The sequence below is a fragment of the Candoia aspera genome, chromosome 7 (genome assembly GCF_035149785.1).
Source record: "Candoia aspera isolate rCanAsp1 chromosome 7, rCanAsp1.hap2, whole genome shotgun sequence".
In the NCBI taxonomy this organism is placed as follows: domain Eukaryota; kingdom Metazoa; phylum Chordata; class Lepidosauria; order Squamata; family Boidae; genus Candoia; species Candoia aspera.
The window spans coordinates 36,525,431-36,553,358 of NC_086159.1; the positions used below are offsets into that span (position 1 = coordinate 36,525,431).

Below are 27,928 nucleotides of genomic sequence, written 5' to 3' on the forward strand. Positions count from 1 at the left end.
TTTTTAACTTAATTCTCCTATTTTATACTTCTTTTAGTGGAAAAAGAAAATTGGCAGTGCTTTTGGGAGGGCTTAGCTTATGTATTCCTTACAAAACATGTACGCATTCAGAATGGTGTCCAGTTTTTTATATCAAATTTGGGATATAGCACAGGATGGTCATTGTGTTTTAAGTGCGCTCGTGCCTAGTAGCTCTAATACACACATTAGTCATGTTCGCTGCTGGTTCTGTGTGTGAAGGGACTCTATGGGTTGATAACAAATCTTCATAGAGATTCTCAATGTAAGAAAAATGACCTGTCAGTGTTGGGGGCAAGTATTCTTTAAAGTATGGGGGAGGGTGAGTTACCTTAAATTGTCTAGTCTGTAAGTGGCCCAGAATCACTTGCAAAGTAGCATGGAATTTAAACCAGATTATTTTCTCTTCAGACTGGATTTATTACACTGACTTTGAAGTTGCATACGATCTCTTGTAACAGGCTTGCAAATAGCCAGATCTTCCATGATGGATGAGAATTTATGAAAAAATGAGCGGCAAGACAGTTTAACATAATTTACTTTATTTATTTAACTTTATTTAACTTTATTTACTGAACCTAATAAAGATTTCTAAGGCACATGGTACTGTTCAAAAATAGATTCATTTCACTTCCCTCTCCCATTCCATAAAAACAAAAGAAACCCTCACTTTAAGTTGTTGCATTCCTGTTAGTTTTTATTTTGTCTCAGTCCTCAGACCATAGGCATTTTTCTTGCTGGTACACGCTCCTGAAGAGCTCTTTACTTTTCAGGGGCAAACAGGGTAAAGTCAGAAACTGCAGATTTGCCTCAAGTCAGTTGGTCAACAATAGAAGCTGGCTGTTTCTTGGTACTTTTTTTTTTTTTGACATCAAAGTGAGGCAGGCAAATTCAAAAGTTTGTGGGCTAGGAACCATAATTTTGTGGTCTTGTTAGGAAAGTTTAGGTTGGTATTTTGGTGGAAGAAAATACAGTCAAGGTAGAATGTGGAGCCAGTTCCAGTCAGTGCTGGCTGGAGTGGAGGGGAGGGTTTGGTGACATCAGTATGCTGATGATGCCCAATTATATCTTTTGACTCTGGGCAAGCCAAGTGAGGCTGTCAAGGTTCTATCCCAGTGCCTGGAAGCTGTGCGGGTTTGGATGGGGAAGTATCATGTCTGACTCAATCCTACCAAGACTGAGTGGCTGTGGGTGTTGGGCCACCCAGATCTGGGGATATACCATCTTTGACCTTGGATGGGGTAGCAGTTCCCCTTCAAGGTTGGCATACAATCTAGGGATTTTCCTGGACTGGCAGCTCCTGCTTGAAGAGCAGGTAGCAGTCGTGGCCAGGAAGGCCTTTGCACAACTTCATCTGGTGTGCCAGTTGCACCGTTTCCTAGATCAGGGGGCCCTTCAGACAGTCACTCATGCCAAAGTCACCTCGTGGCTTGACTATTGCAACACACTTTACATGGGGCTGCCTTTGAAGACCACCTGGAAGCTTCATCTGGTCCAAAATGCAGTGGCATGAGCAGTGATGGGCATGCTTTTGTATACCCATGTAACAGGCCTGCTTCACTAGCTGCACTGGTTGCCAGTTTGTTTCTGGGCGCAATTGAAGGTGGTGGTTGTTACATATAAAGTCCTACATGGTGTAGGATGAATTACTTGCTGTATAGCCTGACTGCCATAGTATCTGCCTGGCCACTTTGATCTTGCAGGGTTGGCATGCTCTGGATTCATTGTTTGATTAAACAATGTCATCAGGATGCTGGAAGCGTGTGCCTGCCTTCTGGAATGAGGTTCAGATGGCTCCCACTCTGCTGTTGTTCAGAAGAGCCAGAAAGACCTGGCTTCTCACCCAGGACTTTGGTGAGGGAGACAGAGATGCCTCACTTCAATCCATCTGGCCTGTCGTTCTTGCCATCTTTTATTGGTTTTACTGTAATTTTTTTGTTTGATTGTTGTGAGCCACCCACAGTAGTTGGGAGTCAGGCATCATACAAGTTTAATAAATTATTAATAATTTTTATTATTTATAATGTGGCCCATACTGGAGTTTATTAAAAATATTAAATCAGTTTTCTACAATTTTAATTTTGCCTAATACTTTGGGTTTAAATAAGAAAATCTTAATTAACTTTTTGTTTCTTTTCATTCGTCGCAAACAAACATTTAAAGAACACAATTAAATCATGACTCATTAACCCTAAATCTTCCTTCTCATTGGTTGTTGAAGCTTTTCATTACAGGTAGATCTATTTCCATAAACCACAAAGGCTTGCATTTTATAACTTGCACAATATTATTCTGACCAACCTAATATTTCTTTTTTTCCCTTTTTTCCTCCTCTCCAGAAACTAAGAAGCCACCAGTGGCCCCAAAACCAAAATCAGTGATAGGACACAAAATAGTGCCACCTCCTGTAGCACCTAAACCAGAAGTTGTGGTGGTGGATGTTTTGCAATCCTCAAAGAAAACAAAGCCAGCAATAGCACCAAAACCAAAGGTGTTTAAATGCTCATCTGTTCCTGAAGCTAAAACTGCCCCCCCTTCCATAAGGAGAAATTTTAAAAGTTTAGATGATCACAAAAAAGACTCTTCTGAGTACTTGCTTCATCTGAATTATAAAAATGGGGTTCCAGCAGACAATGCGGCTTATATTATATCCCTGTGCTCTTGCAATTTTGAATGCATTCATAAATGTGGGGATCGGGAGAATACATGCAAAAATGCAACCATTTTTGAACAGATAGAAAACCTAGAGAACATTGATATTGATGAACAAGCATCATCATCTCTGAAGCCTGGGACAATATTTGAAAGCAATAATGAAAACAGTATCAATAACTATAAGGTTGTCTTAAAGGCTAATGTCCTAGAGGAAAAACTTGAAGATGTTATGACACAAAATGTTTTCCCTAATAAGGGCCATTTGAGGCAAAAACATTTAAGTAAACTTGAAACAATTAATACTGTTAATTCTAACAGTGATGTTAAAATAGAATTTACAGACCTTGTCCCACCTATCTCCAGTTTTGAAGACATTAAGGACAGCTCAAATACTGATGCAAAGATAGCTGCTGTTGAATCTGAAATGTTGGAAGTTCCTCTTTTGACTGAAAACAACAGTTGCTTCTGCTTGAGTAACCCAGCAGATATGGGAAGAATGGATGTGGATAATACATCTATGATATCCTGCACAGAAGACAGTGACAAACTTTCATTTGGAATCAACTCTGTTGTATCAACTAAACCTTTCCCAGTTCCAAAACCAAGAAAGCTACATACTTCCTGTCTAGTTCGTCAAGATGGCATAGATGTTTCAGGAGAGGATGAATATGATAGTTCTGTGATTCATGAATATGCCATTAAGAAAACAGCAAAAATTAATGTTCTAGTTCAAAGCGTTTCCTATAAAAATCAAGAACATATAAATGCAATGGATAAATTTGAGGTTGCTTCATATTCTGTAAGAAAAATACACCCAACAACAGAATCTGCTGATTCCAATGAACTGATTCCACAAAGCCACTCACCTGAAATTGTACATGAAAACTCTCACTTCTTAGAACATGTTGCGCATTCTTCAGACCTGAATTCAATAAACCCGTCCATTAACATAATGGAAGATAACGGTATATTGGCAACTGATGCTAAAGAGACTGGCTTTGTTCGGTGTAGTAACCTTTCTATGAGTTTGCCTAAACAAATGAAATTATCATGCAACCAGCCTTTACCTGCCTTGGTGACCCTTGATGACTCTGTACCAAAGAAGGAAGCTAAAATTGTTTACTTGAAAGGTGAAAGTTCATCCCGAATCATTCCTAAGAAACCTCAGAGACATGGTATCGGTGCAGCTGGACTATTAAAAAAAGCTGCATCAGAGGAATTCTTAGAGACAAGTGCTTACTTTTCTAATGGAAACGGACCTTCAGAGGCTCCTTTGGAGGGGCCTCTGATAAGGCATTTCTCAGCCAGAGAGGAAAATGCAGTCTTGACATGTGATACTCCAACATCTTCTTTGGAGAAACCAATTTGGAAATTACCTCATCCTATCCTTCCACTTTCAGGAAACCCAGAAGCCTTAAAAAACACAAAAAATGCAAAAAAAATGGAACACTTCATCACTGTAACAAAACCTCGAGCCAAATCTTTATCTTCTGTAGATATGGACAGAATACACAAGCCTCCAAAAGAACCTCAAAAGAAAAGCTCGCTAAAAAAATTTCTAAACATGAAATGGTCTGTTTGCATATTGAAAAGTGACTTCCAGAAATTTCTGGCAAAGGGCACACAGTCTACAGATAACACCAATGGGAATATTCCTAGTGGAGAAGGGCCTGGCAAAAATTGGAATGCGATTGCCATGACAAATGGAAGGAAAGCTAAACCCTCAAAGGCACATTCGGCAGAAATAGGCAGCTTATTCTCACAAAAGGGAAAACAAAAATCCAGAAGTCAGCATGAAATTAAAATCAGTCAAAGATCAAAGTCTTTAGATGAACAGACTTTCTCATTACAAGGACATTTGAGTTCTCTTACTCATGACAACATACGTGAATATGAAAATGTGAGCCATTACGAAGAAATCCCAGAATATGAGAACTTGCCTTTTGCAGCTGCTGATAAAACAGTGTGTTTTGAGAGGCAAAATTCTAGCAGTGTTGAAAACCAGGATGCTAATGTGTATGAGGTGGAAGAGCTGTATGAACCTACAAGGAACTGTTTAGAGTTTGGAAGGTAAGCTACTAGGATTGGGAATGTATATGTATATGTATAGGTGTGGTTCTCCTATTACATCAAGCTATATATTTGCTTTTGTTTTTAATATGCTGTGTATATCCACCTGTTGTGGTTCATAAACTGTTTATGGCATAGCATTATGCATGAAAAGCGATTTCAACTGCTTTTTTATACTACAGTTAGCATGATGTGTGAAACTTTTATTTTATTTATTTGTTGCTGACATTTCTATGCTCTTGTCCTCCAAATAGTTTCCAGCTTACCCAGAAGCATAGTTACTGTTGGTCTCCATATATGGATTAAATTGTCATAATCTCTTTTGTTAATTCACTTACACAGTATATGGTTAGCACGGGAACTTTCATTGGTTGCTGTTTTAGAACATGTTACTTTCCCATTTTAATATTTTGTTTAAATACTTTTCCTTCACTTTTCTTTGAGCATTTTTGAAGGATCACTGGCTTGATTTCGTCTGAATGCAGTTTATAGCATAAACAATTTGACTTTTTGAACAATAGCTAGCTTTTATCATAATCTGTGAGCAAATGTTGTCCTTATGCAGTTGAATGTGGACATACGATGATTGGACATCCAGATGAACAAATACAAACATGGACTAAATTTGATGAAATGATTGCAAACTTGTATAAACTTAATAAGAGTAAACCTCATTGATGACTTCAGTGGAGCTTTTAAGCAGATGGATAATACATACAATTTGCTGTTAGCATTATAGAATTGTGGAGTTTTAAAAATGTCTCAAAACAGAGACTGTTATATTCATCTTGTAGCTGTTGAACTTATCCAAATTGCAGTATCACTAGATCAGCTGGCAATCTGGCTAACCTGTTTCAAAATTATATATGTCAGACTGCAAGTCAGGGACTGCATGATCTAAATTCTTCTCCAGGGGAAGACTCACTCTACATATAAGTCAGTTAGAGAACAAATCAGATAGCCAGCTTTCTCCATGACAATGTATAAGGCTGTGTATAAGACTGTGAGAAGTCTTTCATTGGATTCATACAAGTCTGTTCTTGCAGCCTGAAGTTACAGAACCTAAAAGCAATTCTGTGTTATAGTAAGCTATTTCTCTAGAGATCCTTATGGCAGCAACCAGGGCTATTGTTACCTACATCTGAGCAAAGAAAGATTTTTTTCTTCATAATGTGCAGCTCATTAGTCTTGAGGAATTTATTTATTTTATTTTTATCCCACCTTTATTATTTTTATAATTAACTAAAGGCATACCTAATACTCCTTCCTCCTCCTATTTTCCCCACAACAGCAACCCTGTGAGGTAAGTTGGGCTGAGAGAGAGTGACTGGCCCAAGGACACCCAGCCGGCTTTCATGCCTAAGGTGGGACTAGAACTCTCAGTCTCCTGGTTTCTAGTCCAGCACCTTTCTCTTTTAAACATGGCATGTGATGAAATAGGTGTTGCATTGGCTCATTATAGGGCATGTTTAACTTAAAAAAAAAAAGTGATGTAACCTCAACTTTTTGACATCTCAGAGACTGTCAGCTTGAAAATTACATAACCTGAGAGAACTGATAATACTTGACTGTAAATTTGAGGTCAGCTCTTTATTTATTTTTTATTTATTTATTTATTTATTATTCACATTTATATGGCCACCCATCTCACACAAGGTGATGCTGGGTGGTGTATAACAATGAAAAACAATGAACTTCAACTGTTAAGTAGCTTTTCTATTCAGAGTAAATGTCTTTTAAGTATAAACTATTTGCAAAGTATAATCAGAAATCATCTACCTATTTGCTGGATATAGCTAGAATAAATATGTTAATACTTTCAAGCCATATATAAGAAAAAGTACTAAAATCAGATATTTTCATAAAGAGGAAATGACTCCAGAAAATGTATGTCTCCAGAAAATGAATGATAAGCTTTGATACTTTTGAGACAATATATAGATCAATTAATCCAAAATCCATAAAGACATGTGTCATATGGTAAAAGAGGTCAGTTAAAGTCAAATTGTGTAGGACTATTTAGTGATGACAGGAAATAGATCTTCAAGTAATAGAAAATGTGTAGTGATGCAAAGGTCTCCTTCCTGTATAGGATAGAATTTGTAGCTGAATGGCTAAATTCAGTATTTCCTTTGAAACTGAAAGCCTGCCAGTGATTTTGTAAAACTTTAGCTGATCTAATGAAGGTATTGTCTCTAGAGAGTTGTGATTTTTTTTTTTTGCTTTTGGCCAATAGAGCTACTATTGCCTTTTACAGATAAATTGCAAACTAATTCCAGAAAACATAAATTGTACGTCAACACTAATCTGATATTTATAAAATATTACATTGAACACATTGAACATACCCAGTTCAGTAAAAAATGATCAAGGTCAGCTTTGTGTGTGTGTGTGTGTGTGTAAACACACATTTCAGTAGTCGTTGCTTTCAGAATTTATAATCTAATAGACTTGATGCAAAAAAATTGATTTGAAAGAAAGAAGGGAAAATTACTTGTTTCTGTGTGAATTGCAAAAGAAACACAAACTCCCTAAATTTAAAACATAAATGTAGTTCTGCATTTAGATCCTGTCATATAACCAGCCATCTGAAAGTTAGTACATGAAAGCATATTAGAAGAGTTGTTAGAATTCTGATTTGTAAATGGTTTTGTTCCTTTGTTATTCTTCAATTTTTTTAAAAAAAATATACAGATAATGGGTTTTAATGAACTTACCATCATTTTCCTTTGATTGTTTGCAGTGATCAGTCTCCAAAATATCTATAATTTTGTAACTGTGTGCCTTAATGATTAGAGAATGAAATATGTAAAAAGTTGATTAACAGCCCGTGTTTCAAAAGAGTCTTTCCTGGAGAATCTTCGAATTTAAATAGCTGGAATTAAAGACAGTTGAGAATGAAGAAGTGAGTGTGGTAGTTTTGTTTTCTTCTGTTATAGAACAGATAAAAATGGAGAAGTAAAGAGGAAATTAGTCCTAGGGAGGAAGCTAATAACAAGAGCATATAAATCTTGAAGGATAATGACATATCATGATGAGAAAGGTGTAAGGAATGCCTAAGACTAAATAAAAGACTCAGACTCTGAATCAAGTTTAAGCTCTGGCTTTTATTTAGAATAGAATGCACACCAGTAAAAAGCTGAGAGTGAGGGAAGCGTGCCAAAAGTTGAATTAAATAGTCTCATGCCAAACAGCGCTCCACCCCCACACTCCCCGGGTGTGCCCCACGAGTTCCACAGAGTGACAGGCCATCAAGACTTGATAGGTGAGAGGTTGTCCAGCCCATTCGCCCCGGGAATCGCCCCGTTTATCTTCCTGCGAGGTAATGGTCCATTACCGGGCGATTAGACCTCAATGTTCCTCGAAAGCCCGGACACGCCCTTCCGAACCTCACCCTGATCATTTCTTTGACAATGGTGTCAATGGCCGATTACCGGGCAATGAGACCTTTTTGTTTAATAGATCTCCCAAACCCATTACCTTCTTTGTCCTGTTTATTGCCCGCACCTCTCCAGTCATTGGCACACATCCGCGCTTTGTCATGCGAGCCGTTACAATGTCGCAAACATCGCAACGGCGATCATGACATACCGCCCCCCTGAAGGAAATCAAGCCGAGGGCTTGGAGGGATATGCCACATGGAAGTTGCGGACTAGCTCGGGGGCCTGAATGTCACGGGCAGCAACCCACTCAGGGTGGGGAAAGTGTTTCTAGCGCACTAAGTATTGGAGAGAGCCACGAAGCTTGCGGGAGTCGAGAACCTCCTTGACTTCAAAGTGCTGCTGTCCGTCGATCATGATGGGTGGAGGGGGGGAGTGCGTGGATGCCACCGGGAGGGGTCACTGGCCGGCTTGAGTAAGCTGCAGTGGAACACAGGGTGCAGCCGCTTCAAATTATGAGGTAGATCCAAACGCACCGTGACTGGGTTCACAATTTGTGTAACCTGAAAGGGGCCAATAAATTTGGGGGCCAGTTTCTTGGAAGGCTGAGGTGACTTGATAAATTTAGTGGAGAGATACACCAGGTCCCCTACTCGAAAAGGCGGCTGTTGGCGCCTGTGTTTGTCAGCCTGAAGTTCGTATGAGGTCTGTGCCTCATTGAGGGCGTCCTTAATGACGGGCCAGGAGTCTGCGAGTTTAGAACCCCAATCACAGGCCATCACTACCAGAGATGGGGGCTGTGGGAGCTCGGGAATGGGGACGAAGTCCCGACCCGATACCACCCTGAAGGGGGTTTGTCCCGTGCTTTGATGCACAGCGTTATTGTATGCAACCTCCGCGAAAGGAAGCAAATCCACCCAGTCGTCCTGGTGGTAGTTGATGTAGGAGCGGAGGAATTGTTCAAGGGTGGCATTGAGGATCTCAGTAGATCCGTCAGTCTGGGGATGCCAGGAGGTTGACAATGCTTGCTCTGTGCCAATTAATTTCAAAAAAGCCCGCCAAAACCGTGAGGTAAATTGTGTGCCCCTATCGGTCACCAAGCGAGAGGGGCAGCCGTGAAGGCGGTACACGTGCACCGAAAAGAGCTTCGCCAGCTGTTGTGCCGATGGGATAGAGGCACAGGGGACAAAATGAGCTTGTTTGGAAAAGTAGTCTTTGACTATCCAAATGACTGTTTTCTTTTGACTGGGCGGTAAATCCACGATGAAATCCATAGAGATTTCATCGCAAGGGCGTGAAGGGTTAGCCACGGGCTGCAGCAGCCCCTGGGATTTACTGGACGGTCGCTTAGACATTGCGCAAACAGGGCAGGATGCCACATACGTTTTGACATCCTTCCTCAGCGAGGGCCACCAAAATTGCCATCGGGTCAAGTGAAGGGATTTGAGGAACCCAAAATGACCAGCCTGTTTGCTGTCATGAGACCAGCTGAGGATAGTTGATCGTTGCGAGTCAGGGACGTATAAACGTCCCTCCACCCAGGCAAGGTCTTGTTCCATGGACACCTTGTCAGGGTTAGCAAGGAGCCAGGGATCAGACTTTAATGCGAGGGCAAAATCTGCACGCAACCCACCCGGCAGCTGTGGTTGCCTGCGGCCCAGAGCAGGCTGCGCCGGAGTCATTTGCAAGGGGGGGGAGGCTGTTCCCGAGCGCGGCTCCGGGTGACAGTGGCCAAACCTAATTGAGACTCAGAGAGCACAGTCTCCACAACGTCGGAGACAGACTCTGCGTCCTGGGGCAGTCGGGAAAGTGCATCTGCCAAAAAATTCTTCTTCCCCGGAATAAACTTCAGCTGAAAGTTAAAACGGCTGAAAAATTGAGCCCAGCGAATCTGCTTAGGGCTGAGGCACCTGGGCATGTGGAGTGCCTTGAGGTTGCGGTGGTCTGTCCAGACCTCAAAAGGGCAAGTCACCCCTTCTAAAAGGTGACGCCAAGCCTCCAGTGCCGCTTTCACTGCAAATGCCTCTTTTTCCCAGACATGCCAGCGCCTTTCTGTCTCGGAAAATTTCCGGGAAAGATAGGCACAGGGCTTCAAGAGTCCGGCAGAATCCTTTTGTAATAGGATAGCCCCAGTTGAAAAATCAGAGGCATCAGCCTGAACAACAAAAGGCCGTTCGGGGTCGGGATGGGATAAAATTGGCTCCACTGTAAAGAGAGCTTTCAACCGGTCGAAAGCAGCCTGACAGGCAGGAGTCCAATTGAGCACGGCCCCTGGGTTTTTTACCTTGCGCGTCTCCCCGACGCCTTTGGTCCGCAACAAATCAGTCAAGGGCAGGGCAATCTCCACGAACCCTTTTGCGAAGGATCTGTAGAAATTTGCGAATCCCAGGAAACTTTGGAGCTGGTGCCGGGTGCGCGGGCGCTCCCAGCTCAAAACAGCCTGAACCTTTGCAGGATCCATTTCGATGCCCTGATCTGAAATCCTGTAGCCTAAGTAATCCAGGCGCAACTTGTGGAATTCGCACCTGGAAAGCTTAGCATAAAGTTTAGCATGCCGGAGCTTGGTGAGAACCTGTCTTACCAATCTTTTGTGTTCTCTCTCAGTTTTGAAGTATATCAGGACATCATCCAGATAAACCAGTACTCCTTTAAATAAATGGTCATGCAGAACCTCATTAATTAGTTGCATAAAACCCCCCGGGGCCCCTGCAAGACCAAAAGGCAGTACCTTATACTGGAAGGAGCCCAAGGGACAGTTAAAAGCTGTTTTCCATTTGTCCCCCTCCCTGATGCGAATGCGGTAATACGCCTCGCGGAGGTCAAGTTTGGAAAAAACCTTTCCAGTCGACAAGTGTGCCAACATATCTTTGACGAGGGGGAGGGGGTACTTGTTTGACAAGGAGGCTGAATTTAACCCGCGATAGTCTGTACACAGTCTTAGGGTACCATCCTTCTTTTCGCGGAACAGAACGGGCGCTCCAACCGGCGAGTTTGCCGGTTCGATGAAGCCCTGAGCGAGGTTTTTATCGAGGAAGTCCCGCAACGCCGCCAATTCCTTTTGTGTCATTGGGTAGATTTTTGACTTAGGCAATGGGACACGAGGGAGCAGTTCAATGGCACAGTCTGTCTTGCGATGGGGGGGTAACTGGTCCGCCTCCTCCTCCCTGAAGACATCAGCGAAGTCTGCGTATTGTTCTGGCAACCCCTCCATGGGGGAAGCATGAACTTGAGGGTCGACAATCTCAGCCCTCCCTACAGTCAAAGTGAGGGATTTCCCCTTAGCAGGCGCCTGGTAGAACCCATCCTCAAACGTTATCGTACGGGTTCTCCAGTTAATGTAGGGATTGTGGCGAGTTAGCCAGGGGATTCCCAGAACCACTATAGGCTTGCCCACCAGGGTGACCACGAATTCTATGGTTTCCCTGTGCATGCCTATTTGTAGGGTAACATTCCCTGTACCCTGGGTGGCCAGCCCCCCCCCCCCCCCCGCCATGGAGCCATCGAGTTGCTGGGAGATCAGCGGTTTCGGGAGAGGGAAACAGGGTAAATTTAGCGCAGCGACTAGGTTGGGGTGGATCAGGCATCTGGAACACCCGGAGTCCACCAGAGCCCCGACTTCGATAGTCTTGGAGCAGTAGCTCAGTTCAATTTTTACGGCCAGGATGGGGCAGTCTGCACTCACCCTGGTGGTATCACGCCCATTCTCCACCACCTGCCCAGCGGCGCTGTTTAGGACAGGTGGAAGGCGTTTTCTGCCGGCTGCTCCGGGGCGGCCAACCCATCCCCTGAGGTAGACATCCTCTTCTTCGTCCGGGGTCGCTAGTGCCCCTGTCAGCTGTCGGGGAGGGTTGGGTGGTTTCTGTGGAGCCTTCTGCGTCGGTCTAGGTGGGCGATCTGCCGTCCTAGCCTTGTGGCATTCTGCCGCACGGTGACCTGCCTTACCGCACTTGATGCATTGCCCACGGGCAAAGCGACGTTGTCTTTCGGCGTCCCATGTCGGGCCCGACTGTGGCACTGGTCCTTTCCCGCTGGGAGGAAGCCTGTCTCTCTTAGCCGCCAGCATGAAGGTGCGCTGCGCGTGTTCAGCCTTCCCAGCAAGACAGATCCAGTCATGCAGTGAGTCCAGATCGTCTCTGTACAGCGCCCATTGTAACACCTCTCGATTGAGGCCATCCTTAAACATATCGATCAGGGTGGCCTCCGACCATTCAGGGACCTTCCCTGCCAAGACCTTAAATTCTAGGGCATAATCTGCGACCGATTTCTGCCCCTGATTAAGTTCTTTCAGAGCGCCTTTAGCCCTTTCCTTCACCAGGGGGTCTTCAAAGTACCGCTTCAAAGCGGTCAGGAAGGTGTGGAAGGTAGCCAGGGCTGGGGCTCCGGACTCTGACATTTGTACATACCAGTCCACGGCTCTGCCCTTAAGTTTTGTGGCAATAGCCGAGATTTTAGCCCCTTCCGATGCAAAACAATGTCCGTATAGCTGGATGTAGTTTGTTGCATTAGTTAAAAAGAATGACAGGTTTGTGGGATCGCCATCAAATTTTACTGGGAAGTCTTTAGCAATCCCACCAACTGGAGAAACCCCAGCCTGTGAGTGAGTAGGGGTGACTCCCACCGGAGTAAAGCCACGGGGCCCTGGGAAAAAGTCCCGTGCCTGGCCCCTTCCTTTCGGGGCCAGTGATAGGGTGGGTGGGATGCCGAGACCCCTCCCTGCACCCTGCGCAGCAGCACTCTTCGTGAGCTCACTCACCACAGTTGACATGGATCGCAGCATGTGTTCTAATGACTGCACCTTGGACTCCAGAGCCCTGATCCTGTCCGTTGCGACGGGATCGTCCATCCTCGGTGCTGTCGGTTGTTGCCCGATCGGCAGTCCTGCGAATTCCCTCTCGGGCGTCTGGGGGTATTGGAGTCTCCAAGTGGTGTGGGGTGTCCCCGGCCGGGGGTCCACTACGCCGTCCCATCCGAAGTGTTGTTGGCTCACAACTCCCTCTTCCATCGGGGCCCTCCACTCCAGGCTGGGGCTCCAGGCTCCAAACTGGGGTGCGGTGTGGGTAGGGAGGGGGCTCGTGTCCCATCTAGGGAGCGTCGATTCCAGAAGCTGTCTGGTTGCCTCCCCCACTCGCGTTGAGTCCTTCACGTCTCCGCTCTGAAGCGCCGACTCCAAGATCGTCCCTGGTTCAGTCATCGCTAGCTGCTTCTCTCGCAAGAAAAATTTCCTGGTAGAGACTAGTGAGGTTTGTTCTTAAAGGACTCTCAGCTTTATGTAAGGAATGCCTAAGACTAGTAAGGAATGCCTAAGACTAAATAAAAGACTCAGACTCTGAATCAAGTTTAAGCTCTGGCTTTTATTTAGAATAGAATGCACACCAGTAAAAAGCTGAGAGTGAGGGAAGCGCGCCAAAAGTTGAATTAAATAGTCTCGCGCCGAACAGCGCTCCACCCCCACACTCCCCGGGTGTGCCCCACGAATTCCACAGAGTGACAGGCCATCAAGACTTGATAGGTGAGAGGTCGTCCAGCCCCATTCGCCCCGGGCATCGCCCCGTTTATCTTCCTGAGAGGTAATGGTCCATTACCGGGCGATTAGACCTCGATGTTCCTCGAAAGCCCGGACGCGCCCTTCCGAACCTCGCCCTGATCATTTCTTTGACAATAGTGTCAATGGCCGATTACCGGGTGATGAGACCTTTTTGTTTAATAGATCTCCCAAACCCATTATCTTCTTTGTCCTGTTTATCGCCCGCACCTCTCCAGTCATTGACATGCATCTGCACTTTGTCATGCGAGCTGTTACGATGTCGCAAACATCGCAACGGCGATCATGACAAAAGGTCATAATAGCGAAAGGCATTATCTTCCAGTGGTAAGGTATGGCTGTGAAAACTGGCACTAAGAAAAAGTGACAGAAATTAAACTACTGTTAGCCCCTTGAAGTAGGCAAGGTCAAGAAATAGAAGCAGCAAGAATTTCAGGAATGCTCTTTATTGCTGTAAGGTAGCATAACAAAATCTTCAAAGTCTATCAGTTTCACTCTACCACTTTTATGAGAAACAAAATCAAGGTGGGGTTATTATGAGCTTCTTTCTCATACTTTCCTTTTTCCCAGGGCTGAGTAATTTTTTCTCGTTCCTTATTGGTTCATAGTTCCCTACTCAGGCCAGGTCTACATACTTTCACATCTGCTTTGAATTATTGATTTTGAAATGGAACCAAGAGTATCATCGACTGCAAGAACAACCAACCAATTGATCTACAGTATAAAGCCTGACTCTTCCTTGAGGCGATGATCAGCAAGCAGAAATTTATGTATTTGGAATATCTGACTGGATGATGAATGATGGATTAGCAAAAAATTATTATGCTGAGCCAGGTTGAGGAAACAGAAGGAAGGGAATAGAACAGTTGAATTGGATAGATGGGATCAGAGAGATTATTGGAAAGTATGTGGAAAAGCTATACATGATTACTAAAAGCAGGTCAAGACAGAGAGCGTCTGTCTGTATAGTCACTGGAATGAAACCTGATTCAGTGGCTGTTTTCTTATATTTTAAACTCTTTTGAAGTTAACATGACGAAAATCTAATGCAATATTTTTATATTGTAATTGAGTTAATTTTATTCAAGAGTAAGATCAAGTAATTAATTCAGTAAACCAGAATGCTTCCTATAGGTGTGTATGAGAAGATAGACTGGTTTATGGGCAGCTATTCTTCATCAAAGAGCAGTGTAATGACTCAGTGGTGACTTATTTCACATGACTGCTTATGCAGAAGTTTCTCTTTCCAAAAAATGTGTGGTAATCCTTAACATGACAGCATGGGAGGTTGTTTTAATTGAGCCTAATATACTATATTTTTAGCGTGCAGATTGAAATATATTGATACTGTGCTGATATGAGCAAAAAGGTGGGGAAGAAAAAATAAGAAGTAAACTTCTGGCAAATGTTTAAAGAAGTTGCCACAAGTAGTTAAATAAAAAATCCAGCAAGTGAAAATGGGTTCAAGTGTTTGTAGGACTGTTTCTCATCTACTATTTGTTAATTCCTATTGAAGGAAGATCAAGATTTGGTTCTCACCCTGTACAGTTACTTAAATGAGCCATATTTTGTGGGTGTGCATGAAATGCTGAGCCAAACTGAAACACATCATTTAATGACTTGGTTTGATATATGAAAAGTCAAAATGTGAATCAGCCTCTGTGATTTATGTTACATTCCAAACATTTTATCAGAGATAAAACTAAGGTGTTCAGTCTTCTCCTGGTAAAGTCCTGGGTTGTACTAAGCAGAATTCTGAATTATCCTCTTTCGATGGGTCTCTGTTTCTTGAAATCAGTATGTGAGAAACTGAGTGACCATAGAATCTGGCTTTACTGGGAGTTTTACATTTCTACCTTCTGCTCTGCTTTTCCAAGCTGTGATACAGCTGTTTGTTCATACTGGGCCAGAACTATAAAGACATTATGGGTTATGCTCTGTTCCTTCTGGCTCTTAGGTTTGAATGAAGGCTTTCCAATATAGCTGCATGTGTCCAATATCTTTACTTTAAGCCAGGGGTTCTCAAACTTTGGGATATCGTACCTCCCTGAAATGAAATTTGCAACCCTTTATGAATAAAACTGGGGAAACATACTACTTTTGATTGTATTTATGTATATGTATTTGTGCAAAAATAATCTCTAATGTGAATAATACTGTAAAAAGTACCAGTTCTTGGTGATTTACAATTTCTTTATGCCTCAGATAAGGAAGCAGGTGGAAAATTCATTTGTAAGCTTAGTAATGCTCAGAAGTCTAAGCTCAGTTATGGTGCCTGAGGCACTTTTTAAAAAAATGTGATTGGCTAAGTTGCGTATAATCCTACAATTATGCCTTGCAGTTTGAGAATTTATGGTTTAAGGCATATGAACTGTGGCTTAGGGCCACACAACAGGCAAAGCCATTGTTTAAGTGTAGTTTGCTAAATAAACCTCAATTGTCTCAGTTTACATAATATCCTAAGTCAGAATGAAACTACATTTTAATTTAGTGAGAATAGGCCTCTCATGGTCTACATGGTGTGTCCCAGAATGTTAATGCCACATAACAAAGCCATTCTGTACCCAAATATTCTAGAACTTGGAATATTAGAGCCTTGTTTAATTCTAAAACATCTTCAGGCAACTATTTTGTTTTCATATTTTCATATTTCATTTTCAGCAGCATAGCCATGCACTGCACAAGGCAAATGAAAACACTTTCTGCCGGAGTTGTTGGTGTGGTTAAACTAGTGCATACCATTTCATTCTTAACTCAAACGACAATGTCAGCCCATATTTTTGACGCTAACTTTGTTTAGTAGTGTGCTCCTCCAAAATATTTGGTAAGATTCTTATTAGGCAACATTTAAAACATTTCATTATTTGATAGTATTACAGGACATCAGTATACAAGATAGTCTGTCTTAAGATGAGTACAGCTAATGAAAAATGACACCATCTTGGGGTATTTTTATTTATTATGAAAATATATTCTAAGTTCTGAGCTGGCTGATATTTATATAATAGAATAGATAAAATTAACATCTGGATGACATAAATTTTAACTACTTTGTGCCTTGGGAAACCTTTTAATACCAATATGCTCTTGGTTGGAGGCAGGTACTTTGAAGTCATAGTATAAGTAAACAACGAAAACACATCTCTCATTATTCTGGGCAGAAAATGAATGACATCAAGGACATGAGAAATTATGACATTTATACCAGTAAAGAGAAAAATTTTAAGGCGTCCAGCAAACAAGGTAATTTGTAAAGAGACTTGGATAATCACGTGTTAACAATTGTGGTTGAACAAGCTTTGTGTTCCGTTATGAAACTGTCACTTCTTTTTTTGTAGATTGTATCATACAATTTATAGTTATGTTAACAGTGCATTAGGCTTCTGTAGTGAACATCGTTCTGTGCTTCAGCCAACAATTAAGTGGAACTCTGCTTACGTTATACAATGTAGGTCCTCAGCAGAATGTGATGGCTCAGAAATGATGTTGGAAGATGTACAGTCAGATGATGAAATGATGCCAAGAGATGTGAACAGCTCTGATGATGATGATGATGATGATGATGATACCAATTCAGACTCCAGTAAAGGGGAGTCTGATGCACAAGAAAACAGGCAGGTAAGACTGCTAACATTTACTTGCATAAACTATTTCCACATGGGTCTTTAGAGAGTAACTTAACAGTTGGAAAAAATGAAAGCAATAGAAAAAGAGTCTGCCATGACTTCTTTGATTAGAGAAAAGACAATAACTACATTCATTGGTGACTGGAAACCACTTATGGACTTTTTGCATACAGTGAAAAAACTAAACTTGTGATTTATGGTTTTGATGATTAGACAGGATAGATTATAGAAAGAAGAGAATTATGATGTAATTTCAGAGAGAGAGATTAAAATATAATTCTCTGTAAGAGAATTCCATCTGGCTGGATCCAGGAAGCAGGCCTTCTCTGCAGTAGCGCCCGCCCTTTGGAACGTCTTACCCCCAGAGGTGAGGCTAGCCCCGTTGCTCCTGGTCTTTCGGAGAAACTTGAAGGCCTGGCTCTGCCACCTGGTCTGGGGCAGGGAGGAAAACAGTCATGTCTGGGGTTGGCTAGTGCCTTGAAGTACCCCTTCCATGCAAGGACTGAACGAGATCTCAGCCATCTGGACTTTACTCTTATTTATATTATTAATGATACGTAATTTTATAAGGAATTTTATATATTGCTTTAGTGATTATTTTATTGTAAACCTCCCAGAGTCCCTCCGGTGGGAGGAGATGGGCAGTGACCAATTTGATAAACAAATAAATAAATAATCGTACATATAACTGCTGTGAAGGATATCAGAAGCCACTTCTTTATGTCTTTATCTTTCTTTTTTTCTTATTTTCTTATTACACTTTTAGCTGTTTTTTGTTACTTCTTTCTTTTTCACTTTTTCTGTTCTAAATTTGTTTGCTGTAGTTATTCTTAAAACTTTTAATAACAATTATATTAAAAAAAGAAAAGAAAAAGAGTCTGCCAGAAGATGGCTAGATACTATTACTGATACCATCAACATGAGCTTATGAGAACTAAGAGAAGCAATTTCTGACAAGACAATTCTGGCAATCTGATGTTTGTTTGTTCGTTTAAAAGATTTATAAAGCTGCCCATATTAAGAAACACAACTCTAGACAGCTTTCAACATTTGTATAAACTCAAACATTATAAAAAACAATAAAACCAAAAAAACCTGGCACCACAACCAGTCTCCTTCAATGGAGCCAACATCATTACCTTCAGACTCCAACCTCACCCTATCCAAATGCTTAGAAGAGCCAGCTCTTCACCGCCTTCTGGAAAGCTAAAAGGGCAGGGGCCTGCTGAATCCTGGGGGAAAGGGTATTCTACAAGGCAGAGGCTGTCACGGAAAAGGCACGCTTCCTATATCCCACTAGATGGCAACATTTAAGGGAATGGACCTGAAGTGTGCCTATTTTATCTGATCTGCTGGAATGGGCAGATATCCTCAGGGAGATGCAATCTCGCAGATAACCTGGCCCGTGCCTTGTAGGGCTTTAAAGGTGATAATCTGCACCTTGAATTGCACTCGGAAAAAAACTGGGAGCTAGTGCAGCTTGCACAACAAAGGTGTAACACAGGTGAACCTAGGGGCACCCAACACTGTGCTGTCCTGCATTTTGGACCAATTGTAAATTCTTGGTGGCCTTCAAGGGATGCCCTGCATACAGTGCATTGTAGTACTCCAACCAGGAAATAACCAAGGAGTAAGTGACCGTGAGCAGGACCTCCCTGGTCCAAGAATGGGTGCAATTGGTGCACAAGACAAATCTGTGCAAAGGCCCCCCTAGCCACAGCTGCCACCTGTTCCTTGAGCAGGACCTGTGAGTTTAGGAGGACCCCCAAATTGCATACCAGCTCTATCCAGTAAGTGCTACCACATCTAGGATCAAAGATCACCAGACCATGGGAGACCAAAAGTCCTGAGCCACTCCATCTTTCCAGGGTTGAGTCAGAGCTGATTCTTCCGCTTTCAGACTCTCTCAGTCTCCCAGCACTGGGTCAGCACTGCACCATGTTCTTTGGGTCACAAAGTTGGAACTGACTGACTGACCAAAGCAAAAAAATCTATTTCCATACTATCTTTGACAAATTCTTAGGGTACCTAATAATAATAAAATAAAATAAAAAACAAAAAAACACCCAAGTAAAACAATAATGATTGGAAACTAAAATAGTGGATGAAATTGATTGCAGTAAAATCAGTACCATATTGCAGACAAATGGCATTTATCCTTGAAGTTATGCTCTTTTTTGTCTCCATCCAATCCTGAATGTAGTCTTGATTTTTTTTAGTTCTCACCTATAAAGAGCTCAGCTGACCTACTTCCTGAAAATAACTGATTATCGAATTCCTCTTGCTAGAAAGTTCTACTAAATCTACTAAAGTTTTAGAGGTCAGTCTTAACTGTAAAGCTGCTTCTGCTTCCCAGAACATAACTTACTAACTTTTGTAGAACTTAAGGCTAATTGGCAAGCAGCTTCTTTCTTGCCTCATCTAGCCTGCTCCCACATCATATCTAGTAGCTGGAGAACAAGCTGTCTAACAATTTGCTTCTTTCCTGACAGTTAAAAAAATGTACCTTTAAATGAAATCAGAGTCACATACAGGTGACTTGCCTATGCTTATGTGTCTCAATCTAATAAAAAATACTAAATCTTGATTACTTCTTCTATGTACTTATTGCTACGTACATGTTTTGCTCAATTTCCAAAATACTTTCCCTCCTGAAGTGAGTTTTGGTCTATACAGTTTAATAAAATAAAAAGCTATCTGTTGTGATACTTACTTTTTTATTAAACCACAGCACTAAGGAAATTTTCTAATGTATATTAGAACAAGAGAGTCCCATAGGCTGCCTAAAACTTGGTGAATGAGTCGTGTGCATTTCCCTAACAAGCATTTTAAAGATACAGGGACTCAACCCCCAAAGCCTTAGTCTCTAGTCTGCTGGTAAAAGCTGCTAGGCTAATACTTTCATCAGTGGACCAGAAAATAAATCTCTGGATAATGAATGTAAAGTTCAAACAGGTACATATGACTGAATATATTTCCATTTTTTCAGAGTATATTTTTATTTTTCAAGTTCTTGTGTGACTGGTTTAAAAGCAAAGGAGTATGGAATAAACTTATTTTCATATCATGTTGCAGAATGTATGCCTATAAATGCTTGGTGAAGCAAACATCATTTGACTTTACAGTATTCCCAGTAAGCTTTAGACACTTGAGGAACATTCTCATTATTGATCCATAATTATAGAACTAAAATAGAACTTTATCCTGACTCTAGGAGTTTTTAATTTTGCTCAACAAATAACAGGTACAGTTTTTAAGGCTTTTTACTGAATGTATAGAAATGAAACCAGCTGTCAATTAATTGAATATTAATCTGCATTTGGAACACTATGCACTTGATTGTAGACAATAGAGCTACATGCAATAGCATTAAAGAAGAAATTTTATGTGTAAAAATGGATTCAGTGCTATTGTTTTTTTTAACTCTTCCAATGTTGCTTTTTTAATATTTTCTTTTATTTTTAGATTAAAGCAGCTGGGAAGAAAACAAAGGTTTATCATATCGCTAAAGAAATCATGAGCTCAGAGAAAGTGTAAGTATCTGTGTGGTACTTACTTAAGTCTACTTTCCCTTCCATTTCCCTTTCCACTGAGATGTTTTTGTTCTTCTTTTGGTGATAGGTTTGTAGATGTTCTAAAGCTCCTGCACATTGTAAGTATTTAATTTTACTTTTATAAACATATTTTTTAGTTAAAATTTAATCATGTCTGTAATTCTTTAAAAAATTGTTTTAAACTAGGATTGTTATAATATTTCCCTTTGTAAATGGCCAAATCTCATGGAACCCTGCTAACAAGTTAAAACGGAAAGGATGTGACCAAGAAGTTTGACCCGAATTCTGCAAACGTTTTTGGATTGTAGGCCATGCTTTTCCTTTAGTGTCAGAAGCACCTACCAAAGCGCTTCTGTATTGAAAGGATTTGCCGGTGACGTCACCGTTGTCCAGGGGACACCCAAGGGGGCTCCTTTTATGTCCCTGTTATTTTCCCACCGAAGTGGTACCTATTTATCTACTTGCATTTGCATGCTTTTGAACTGCTAGATTAGCAGGAGCTGGGACAAGTTGACGAGAGCTCACTTTGTCACAAGGCTCGCGCTCTCGGGTTTCGAACTGCCAAGCTGCCAACCTTAATGGTCCTCTGACTCAGCGTCTTATCCACTGAGCCACCGCAGCCCCCCATAGGCCGTGCTGAATCCTGTTTTGACATAGAATATTCTTAGGTCTTTGGATTAAGGACTAAAAATACTGGAAATAAGCACAAGATAGGCAGATAGGAATTTATATGCCATCCCAGAAGGGTCAAAATGTAGTAGAACAAGAGGTTTGTTTTTGACATCTGAACATTCTTCATTTGTGTGTACATAGGTGAAACTTCATATACTAAAAAAATATAATGTAACTATAATATTGATTTAATCTAATCACAGTTGGGATCTACGAGCCATGGAGTCAGTCTTATAGGACTGCATGGAAGCTTAGCTTTTTGTAATAATTTATGCAATTAAAAGAGAGAAGAACACAATTTCTTTAAAAGTTGCATTTGGAGCAACTGCTGTGTATTCAGCAGTTGAAAATAGTAAAATATTACCTATTTCACTATTAGAATGTATAGGCTTTATTGTATATGCATTAAAAAACCAATCAAAGTGGTGATGGAGAAATATTCAAGGATAATCTGGTAGTGTTCATTTTAACTAGGCTGTTAAGTAATTGTTTTTCCCTTGAGCCAGTATTACCAAAAGTATGTGAGCTTGGCTTAGGCAGCTAGGTTTAAAGTTGACTGTTCAGGTTTTTCTTTTCCTTTGGCAATCAAAGTTCAGAGGCCAAGGCCTCTTGGATCAGAATTTCTTAATTTTGTAGCCTGTCATCTGGGAATCCAAAAAACCTCCACAAAATATAAAGCAAAGCAATATATTCCTTTATATTTTGAGGGGTAAAAGCCAGGAAGTTGCATGCATTTTTAAAGTTACCTCGATCTAACTTTTTGTTTGTGCAGGTGCAGAACATTAAGCTTCAATAATACAGTCACTATGAAAAATGATGGAGTAGGAACCAGTAGCTTTACCTAGTAGGTTACTAAAAATTTATATTCCAAAGTGAGAGCTGTACCCAGTTCTACTTTAAAAAGATTTTCTTTCCAAATTTCACACAGCACTTTTTAAAAAAAAATTCCCTTTATCCTTTGTATTGTGTCATCCTATAAATTGCTTACTGTTTATCTTTAGATATATAGTCCTGGCTGCATTAGGAATCCCTGGCAAAATGCTCAATTTCACAAGCAGCAAGTACAGGTGAAAATTTAGAAGTTGGGCAGATAGATACTGGTTAAAAAAGGATTCCTTTGGAAACCACTTAATGCTTGTTAACTCTCTTGATGGCTGTTATCTGGGTAGCATGGCAGGTGTATGGGTGAGGATCATATGTCAGATAAATTCAATGCTTTATTTATGTACCAAATTTAGAAGGCTGCCGAAATTCTGGATGGCATGCAACATTAAAAACCGTAAGACCAATATTATCAAAGGAAAGAACTTTTTCCACAATTTCATTTTTTATTGTAATAAAGCCTAGGCAATGGACACGAGTGCTTTATTACAATGATATCTGCATATAATGGAGTGGTGATCTGTATATCAGAATCTAGTGTGACTCGCAGTGGACATGAGTGCTTTGTACCTTAAAAGAAGAACATTTAAGATTTCCTCTCATGAAAAGTTCTCTGATACAAACATCTTCTGTTTAAATATTGTCATTGGAACATGTTTCTATGTTACAGAAGTAGTGTTTGCTGAGTGCCACATGCACTAAATTTAGGATGACTTATCAGAGCATTGCAGGTCACTTTTGAAACTGTTCCACAACCAGTCTCCCACAGACAGCTGAGTACGTGACTGCTGATGAAGAGCAGAAATAGAGCTTCACTATGTGAATAAGTATGTTTGAGGTAGTAATAAATACGTTAGAGTGTTAGCAAAAAAAACTGACCACCAAAAAGGGATAATTTATTTAACACAAAAGGCTGTATATTGCACAAAATAATGAATGCTTCATTATGTATTTAACAGCTGAATATAAAAGCTGAGGGACATTCAACATCATAGTTTTGCTCAGCATAACAATAAGTGGAATAAGCTTCTTGCATTTTTTCTGTGTCATTTTGTTTAGATGACAGTGGATTTGGATTTCATGTAATGGGCTGTGCAGAACATATGACTGCTTTTTATCTATCTTACTGAAAAGCTGTTTTTCTTCTAATCTTTTGTAGAACAAAGACCATGTAACCTCTAAGAGTTGTGTCAGTGAATCAGCAGATGCTCAGATAGAATTCTGGGTGTTCAGGGTTTTTCCCCCTCCTTTTGCTTAGCTGGAACATTTCTGGGAAGCATCCTTGAGTTATTTTCTTTTGGGGGCTAGGTGGAGAGGAGGAGTAATTATTGTGTGACTTAAGCCAAAAAAAGCTACACTTCAGTGTTATTTGTCTTATTATTTGACTTGGCCATGTTCATGATCGGTGTCTTCAAGATTGAGGAATACATGTATTCAAGAGTGGGGCATAATAAATTGAGAGTGCATACATTCCCAGCATTTTTCCCTAGTATATTTAAGCATTCTTGTTTTAAGCATTCTTGTTAACTTATGCAAGTTAAATGTGGCTTACTCTATTGGGTTCCATATGGGTTCTATTAGCAATAGCAGTTACTTGGCTTATTTCTGTGCATGTGAAGGCCATAAACCCCCAAGGATGCAAAAAAGTTAGTTAAATGTTGCCAGTTGGCCCCCATGATATAAAAACAGTGTATTTACATATGGATAAAGCCATCTGTCTTAATTGGAATCTAATGTTCTTTAGGCTTTAATACCAAAAGGCATCCCTTCCCGTTCCAGCTTTAGGTCGTGTAATGTTAAAGGAGGTTACAATAAACTAAAGAAAAGCAGGCAAACCTGCTAATATTCATTCCTCCAATGCACTGGGGTTTTTTTTTATTGTATACAAGCCAATGTTTCAAACAGCTGTGCATCTGTTGATATAATTGCTGTACCTCATTTGCATTCGTACATTACTAAGCATAACCATTGCTTGGATTATGAAAGTGATTTTAATTTAACCATACAGTGAAATGGAAAATAGGAATCATGGAGTTTGTTAATCCTCCTTTGACACGTGAGAAATGGGGAGGCGTGGGGGTGGGGGTGAGGGAAGAATGGGAAAAACACGCAGTAAGGAACACATGTTGAAACAAATCTGTCCTATTTTGATTATCCTGATGTCTCCAACATACAGATGTTGGAATTGTTTGGGGGTTATGGAAGCTGTAACAAGAAGGAAGCAAAAGAACAAGTACTGAAATTCTGTTTCAAACTGGCAGATGTGGGGGCAGATAATTCTCTGTTTATGTGTATTTAGATTTACACAAGAATCAGAGCTGGTTTGTAGATGACATATTTTACTAGTTGTGGTAGGACGTAGTACAACAAGTAATAGATAAATTTTAATAACAAATACAGATTAGTGTGTAATTTAGACAGAGATATTTTTGCAGGAGAGCATATCATGCAAATTAAACATAGCAGAACTAACCATTTTATAAAACATAGCTCCCATCACATCTCCTCTATATGGCAATGTAGGTGTTTTGCTATGAGACCTGCATAAAAACAGTAATAATAGTTTTGATTGATTGATTATGTGCCATCAAGTCTTTTTCGGCTCTTAGTGATCACATACTGTAGATAGATTTTCTCCATGAAATAGTAGTAGTAGTAATTTTATTTATCATGTGTTTATAAGTAAGAAAAGCACAGACATGGTATAAAACAACAATTTTAGAACACATTACAGTCAATCATAACATCATGATATAAAATAGTCCGTAACATATAATATCAACATTTATACATTCAAATTAATAGCTATGTTTTTTAAAGTTTAAGAGATCTAACTCGAAATGTAATTCTGATGGGAGTCAATTCCAAAGAACCAGAGCCAGCTGAGAAGAGATTCTCAACTATGGTGTGGCTGTTCTAGTGCACAGGAGAACCAATTGACCCTGGTCTGATAATCAGATCAAAAACACAGATATATGAGCTACTGGTAGGTCTTTCAAATAACTAAACATGCTTATATGCAGGACAAAACATATCGGTATCATCACTTCATACTGTATCTTTCTCAGATTCCCAACCAGTGCAATACTTGGCAGTAAAAGAACTAGGAGTAAAATGTGAAAAGTCCAGAATAGTACAAACAGCAGTATTTTGGACATGAAGAGTGGAGTGAAGCCTTGAGTACCCACATAATCCTTTGTGGTCCAGTTTCTGGTGCTCCAGAATGGGAAAGGGCTCAGTTTTTCTGATACATGCTCCAGAATCCGGAACTACTTGACATGGATACTTTTACAACACAGGACTGGTCATTTTTCAGACCAGTGATCTAGTTGTTAAACAAACTGAGCAGTCCTTGCACAACCCTAACATAGAACATCCTGAGTTATGTATGTTACAGCTGCTACTGATCCTATTAATCTTCTGAAACCTACAATCCTGGACAGGCTAAGGTATCTCTAAAGTTCAATCTGATTAATGGTAGCCTACTGTAATTAAGGGACGCGGTGGCGCTGCGGGTTAAACCGCTGAGCTGTCGATCGGAAGGTCGGCGGTTCGAAACTGCGCGGCGGGGTGAGCTCCCGTTGTTAATCCCAGCTCCTGCTCACCTAGCAGTTCGAAAACATGCAAATGTGAGTAGATCAATAGGTACCGCTTCGGCGGGAAGGTAACGGCGTTCCGAGTCGTCATGCTGGCCACATGACCCGGAAGTGTCTATGACAACGCCGGCTCCAAGGCTTAGAAACGGAGATGAGCGCCGCCCCCTAGAGTCGGATTCGACTGGACTTTACGTCAAGGGAAACCTTTATCTTTACCTTACTGTAATTAAACTTTACTGGGGAACTCTTGGAAGAAGCAGTCCAAGAACAGAACAAATAATCAGTGCTATAATTTATATATTCCCTATCACATCAGTCCTATAAAGGCATGTTCTGATTTTATAAGTGAGTCGAACAATTCAAGGGACATATCCATAGTATATAATAAAACTTACTAACAACTGCCTGAAAAAGGTGTTTTATAGGAGAAGAATCTTTGACAGATATTCTTCCTGCCAAACTACAATTTCCAGGTTTCTTGGCAGGAAACCATGAGAGTTAAAGTGGTGTAAGATTATTTTACATATTTGTAATATAGATAAGGCAGTTTATTAAGTTAGAGAAATGGTTTATAGATTTAGTCATGGTCTTTTCCAGGTAAACTTTGCAAGAGATTGTATATTTTGTAGTCAGCCTAAGCATAAGTTTGGTCTTGCTTGAGCTTCTCTTTCTTTCCAAAGTCTAGAAGTGACTGTTTAACCTTGGGCTGCTTATTTGGTCCTAGAAATTTGGGTAAATGGGTCATCAATGTCTGTACAAGAGAATTCATTTAACCTGTGTTGTTGCTTGGAGGCTGATTTCTTAAAGTATGTGTATATGTTTCTCCCTTGCCCTGTAATAGGATTTTCGGGATTCAGTGGCCCATGCTTCTAGGCAGCTTGGAAAGCCAGTAATTGAAGATAAGATCCTGAATCAGATCTTGTACTATCTACCTCAGCTATATGAGCTTAATCAGGACCTCCTGAGAGAACTAGAAGAACGCCTTTCGCATTGGTAACATTTTCTTTCTCTCTCTCTCTTTCTGTACCACTTGCTTGTCATGGAGAGTGATATCAATCTTGATGAAAATCAGACTTCCAGCAAAATTTAGGGTAGAGAAGAAGGTGGTTGTCCAAAGCCTAGATTTAGCTCACAAGCTACTAGGTGCCACTTGTGGATTTAGGTAGCTATTTGGAATATATTCTGGAATATGTTGAAAAGTGAAAGCCCCTTTTGGAACTAGGCTTGTTACAGGGACTGGACAAAGTTTTCAGAGAAAGCTTGACTGTGAATATCTAGAGCTGAGCGTCACCTCTTCTGAGATTCCTTGTTCTCTGGGTGCACAATATGCTCTGGGAAAGGAAGGGGCAAAAAGAGAAAATAACTACCTCTATACTATATTATACAGCTGCAAATTCTAATTGTTTACTGTGTTGAATTCTAGGATTGACCATCGGAGAATTGCTGATATATTTGTGAAAAAGGGTCCTTATTTAAAGATGTATTCAACTTACATCAAAGAATTTGATAGGAATGTAGCTCTCCTTGATGAACATTGTAAAAAGAACCCTGGGTTTGCTACTGTTGTTCGAGAATTTGAGGTAATTTAATCTCTCTAAATATGTTAGTTTGTACATTGTATTTTGACTCTGGTTTTAAGGACAGCTTATGTAAGTTCAGGGTATAAAATGCATGTATCTCTTTTCAGGTACACTTTATATATAAGTGAGGGTTTTATATATTATCAGTAGTAGATTGCACATATGTTAAGGGGTTAACTAAAAAATATTGCTGACCTAAAAAGATTGCTTATAAGGTTCATGGCAGCTTTGATTCACATAATATGATCAGAAAATCCTGCCACCTTGCTATTGAATGTTAGTGTAAGCCAAGGCTCTTGGTAAAATCACGTTTCATTTCAAATGAAATCTTTTTGCCAAAATGCACATTTAAA

General features: G+C 40.6%; 1 protein-coding gene across 1 annotated transcript in view; it reads left to right on the top strand.

Moving 5' to 3' along the window:
* The window catches only part of FGD6 (FYVE, RhoGEF and PH domain containing 6), a 65,954-nt gene that overhangs the window by 16,122 nt on the left and 21,904 nt on the right, over positions 1-27,928 (top strand). The window contains exons 2-7 of the mRNA XM_063308870.1: positions 2,358-4,743; positions 17,118-17,283; positions 20,757-20,824; positions 20,913-20,943; positions 26,837-26,988; positions 27,419-27,575. Coding sequence (XP_063164940.1) covers positions 2,358-4,743; positions 17,118-17,283; positions 20,757-20,824; positions 20,913-20,943; positions 26,837-26,988; positions 27,419-27,575 — 2,960 coding nt within the window. The remainder of the gene's footprint in view (positions 1-2,357; positions 4,744-17,117; positions 17,284-20,756; positions 20,825-20,912; positions 20,944-26,836; positions 26,989-27,418; positions 27,576-27,928) is intronic.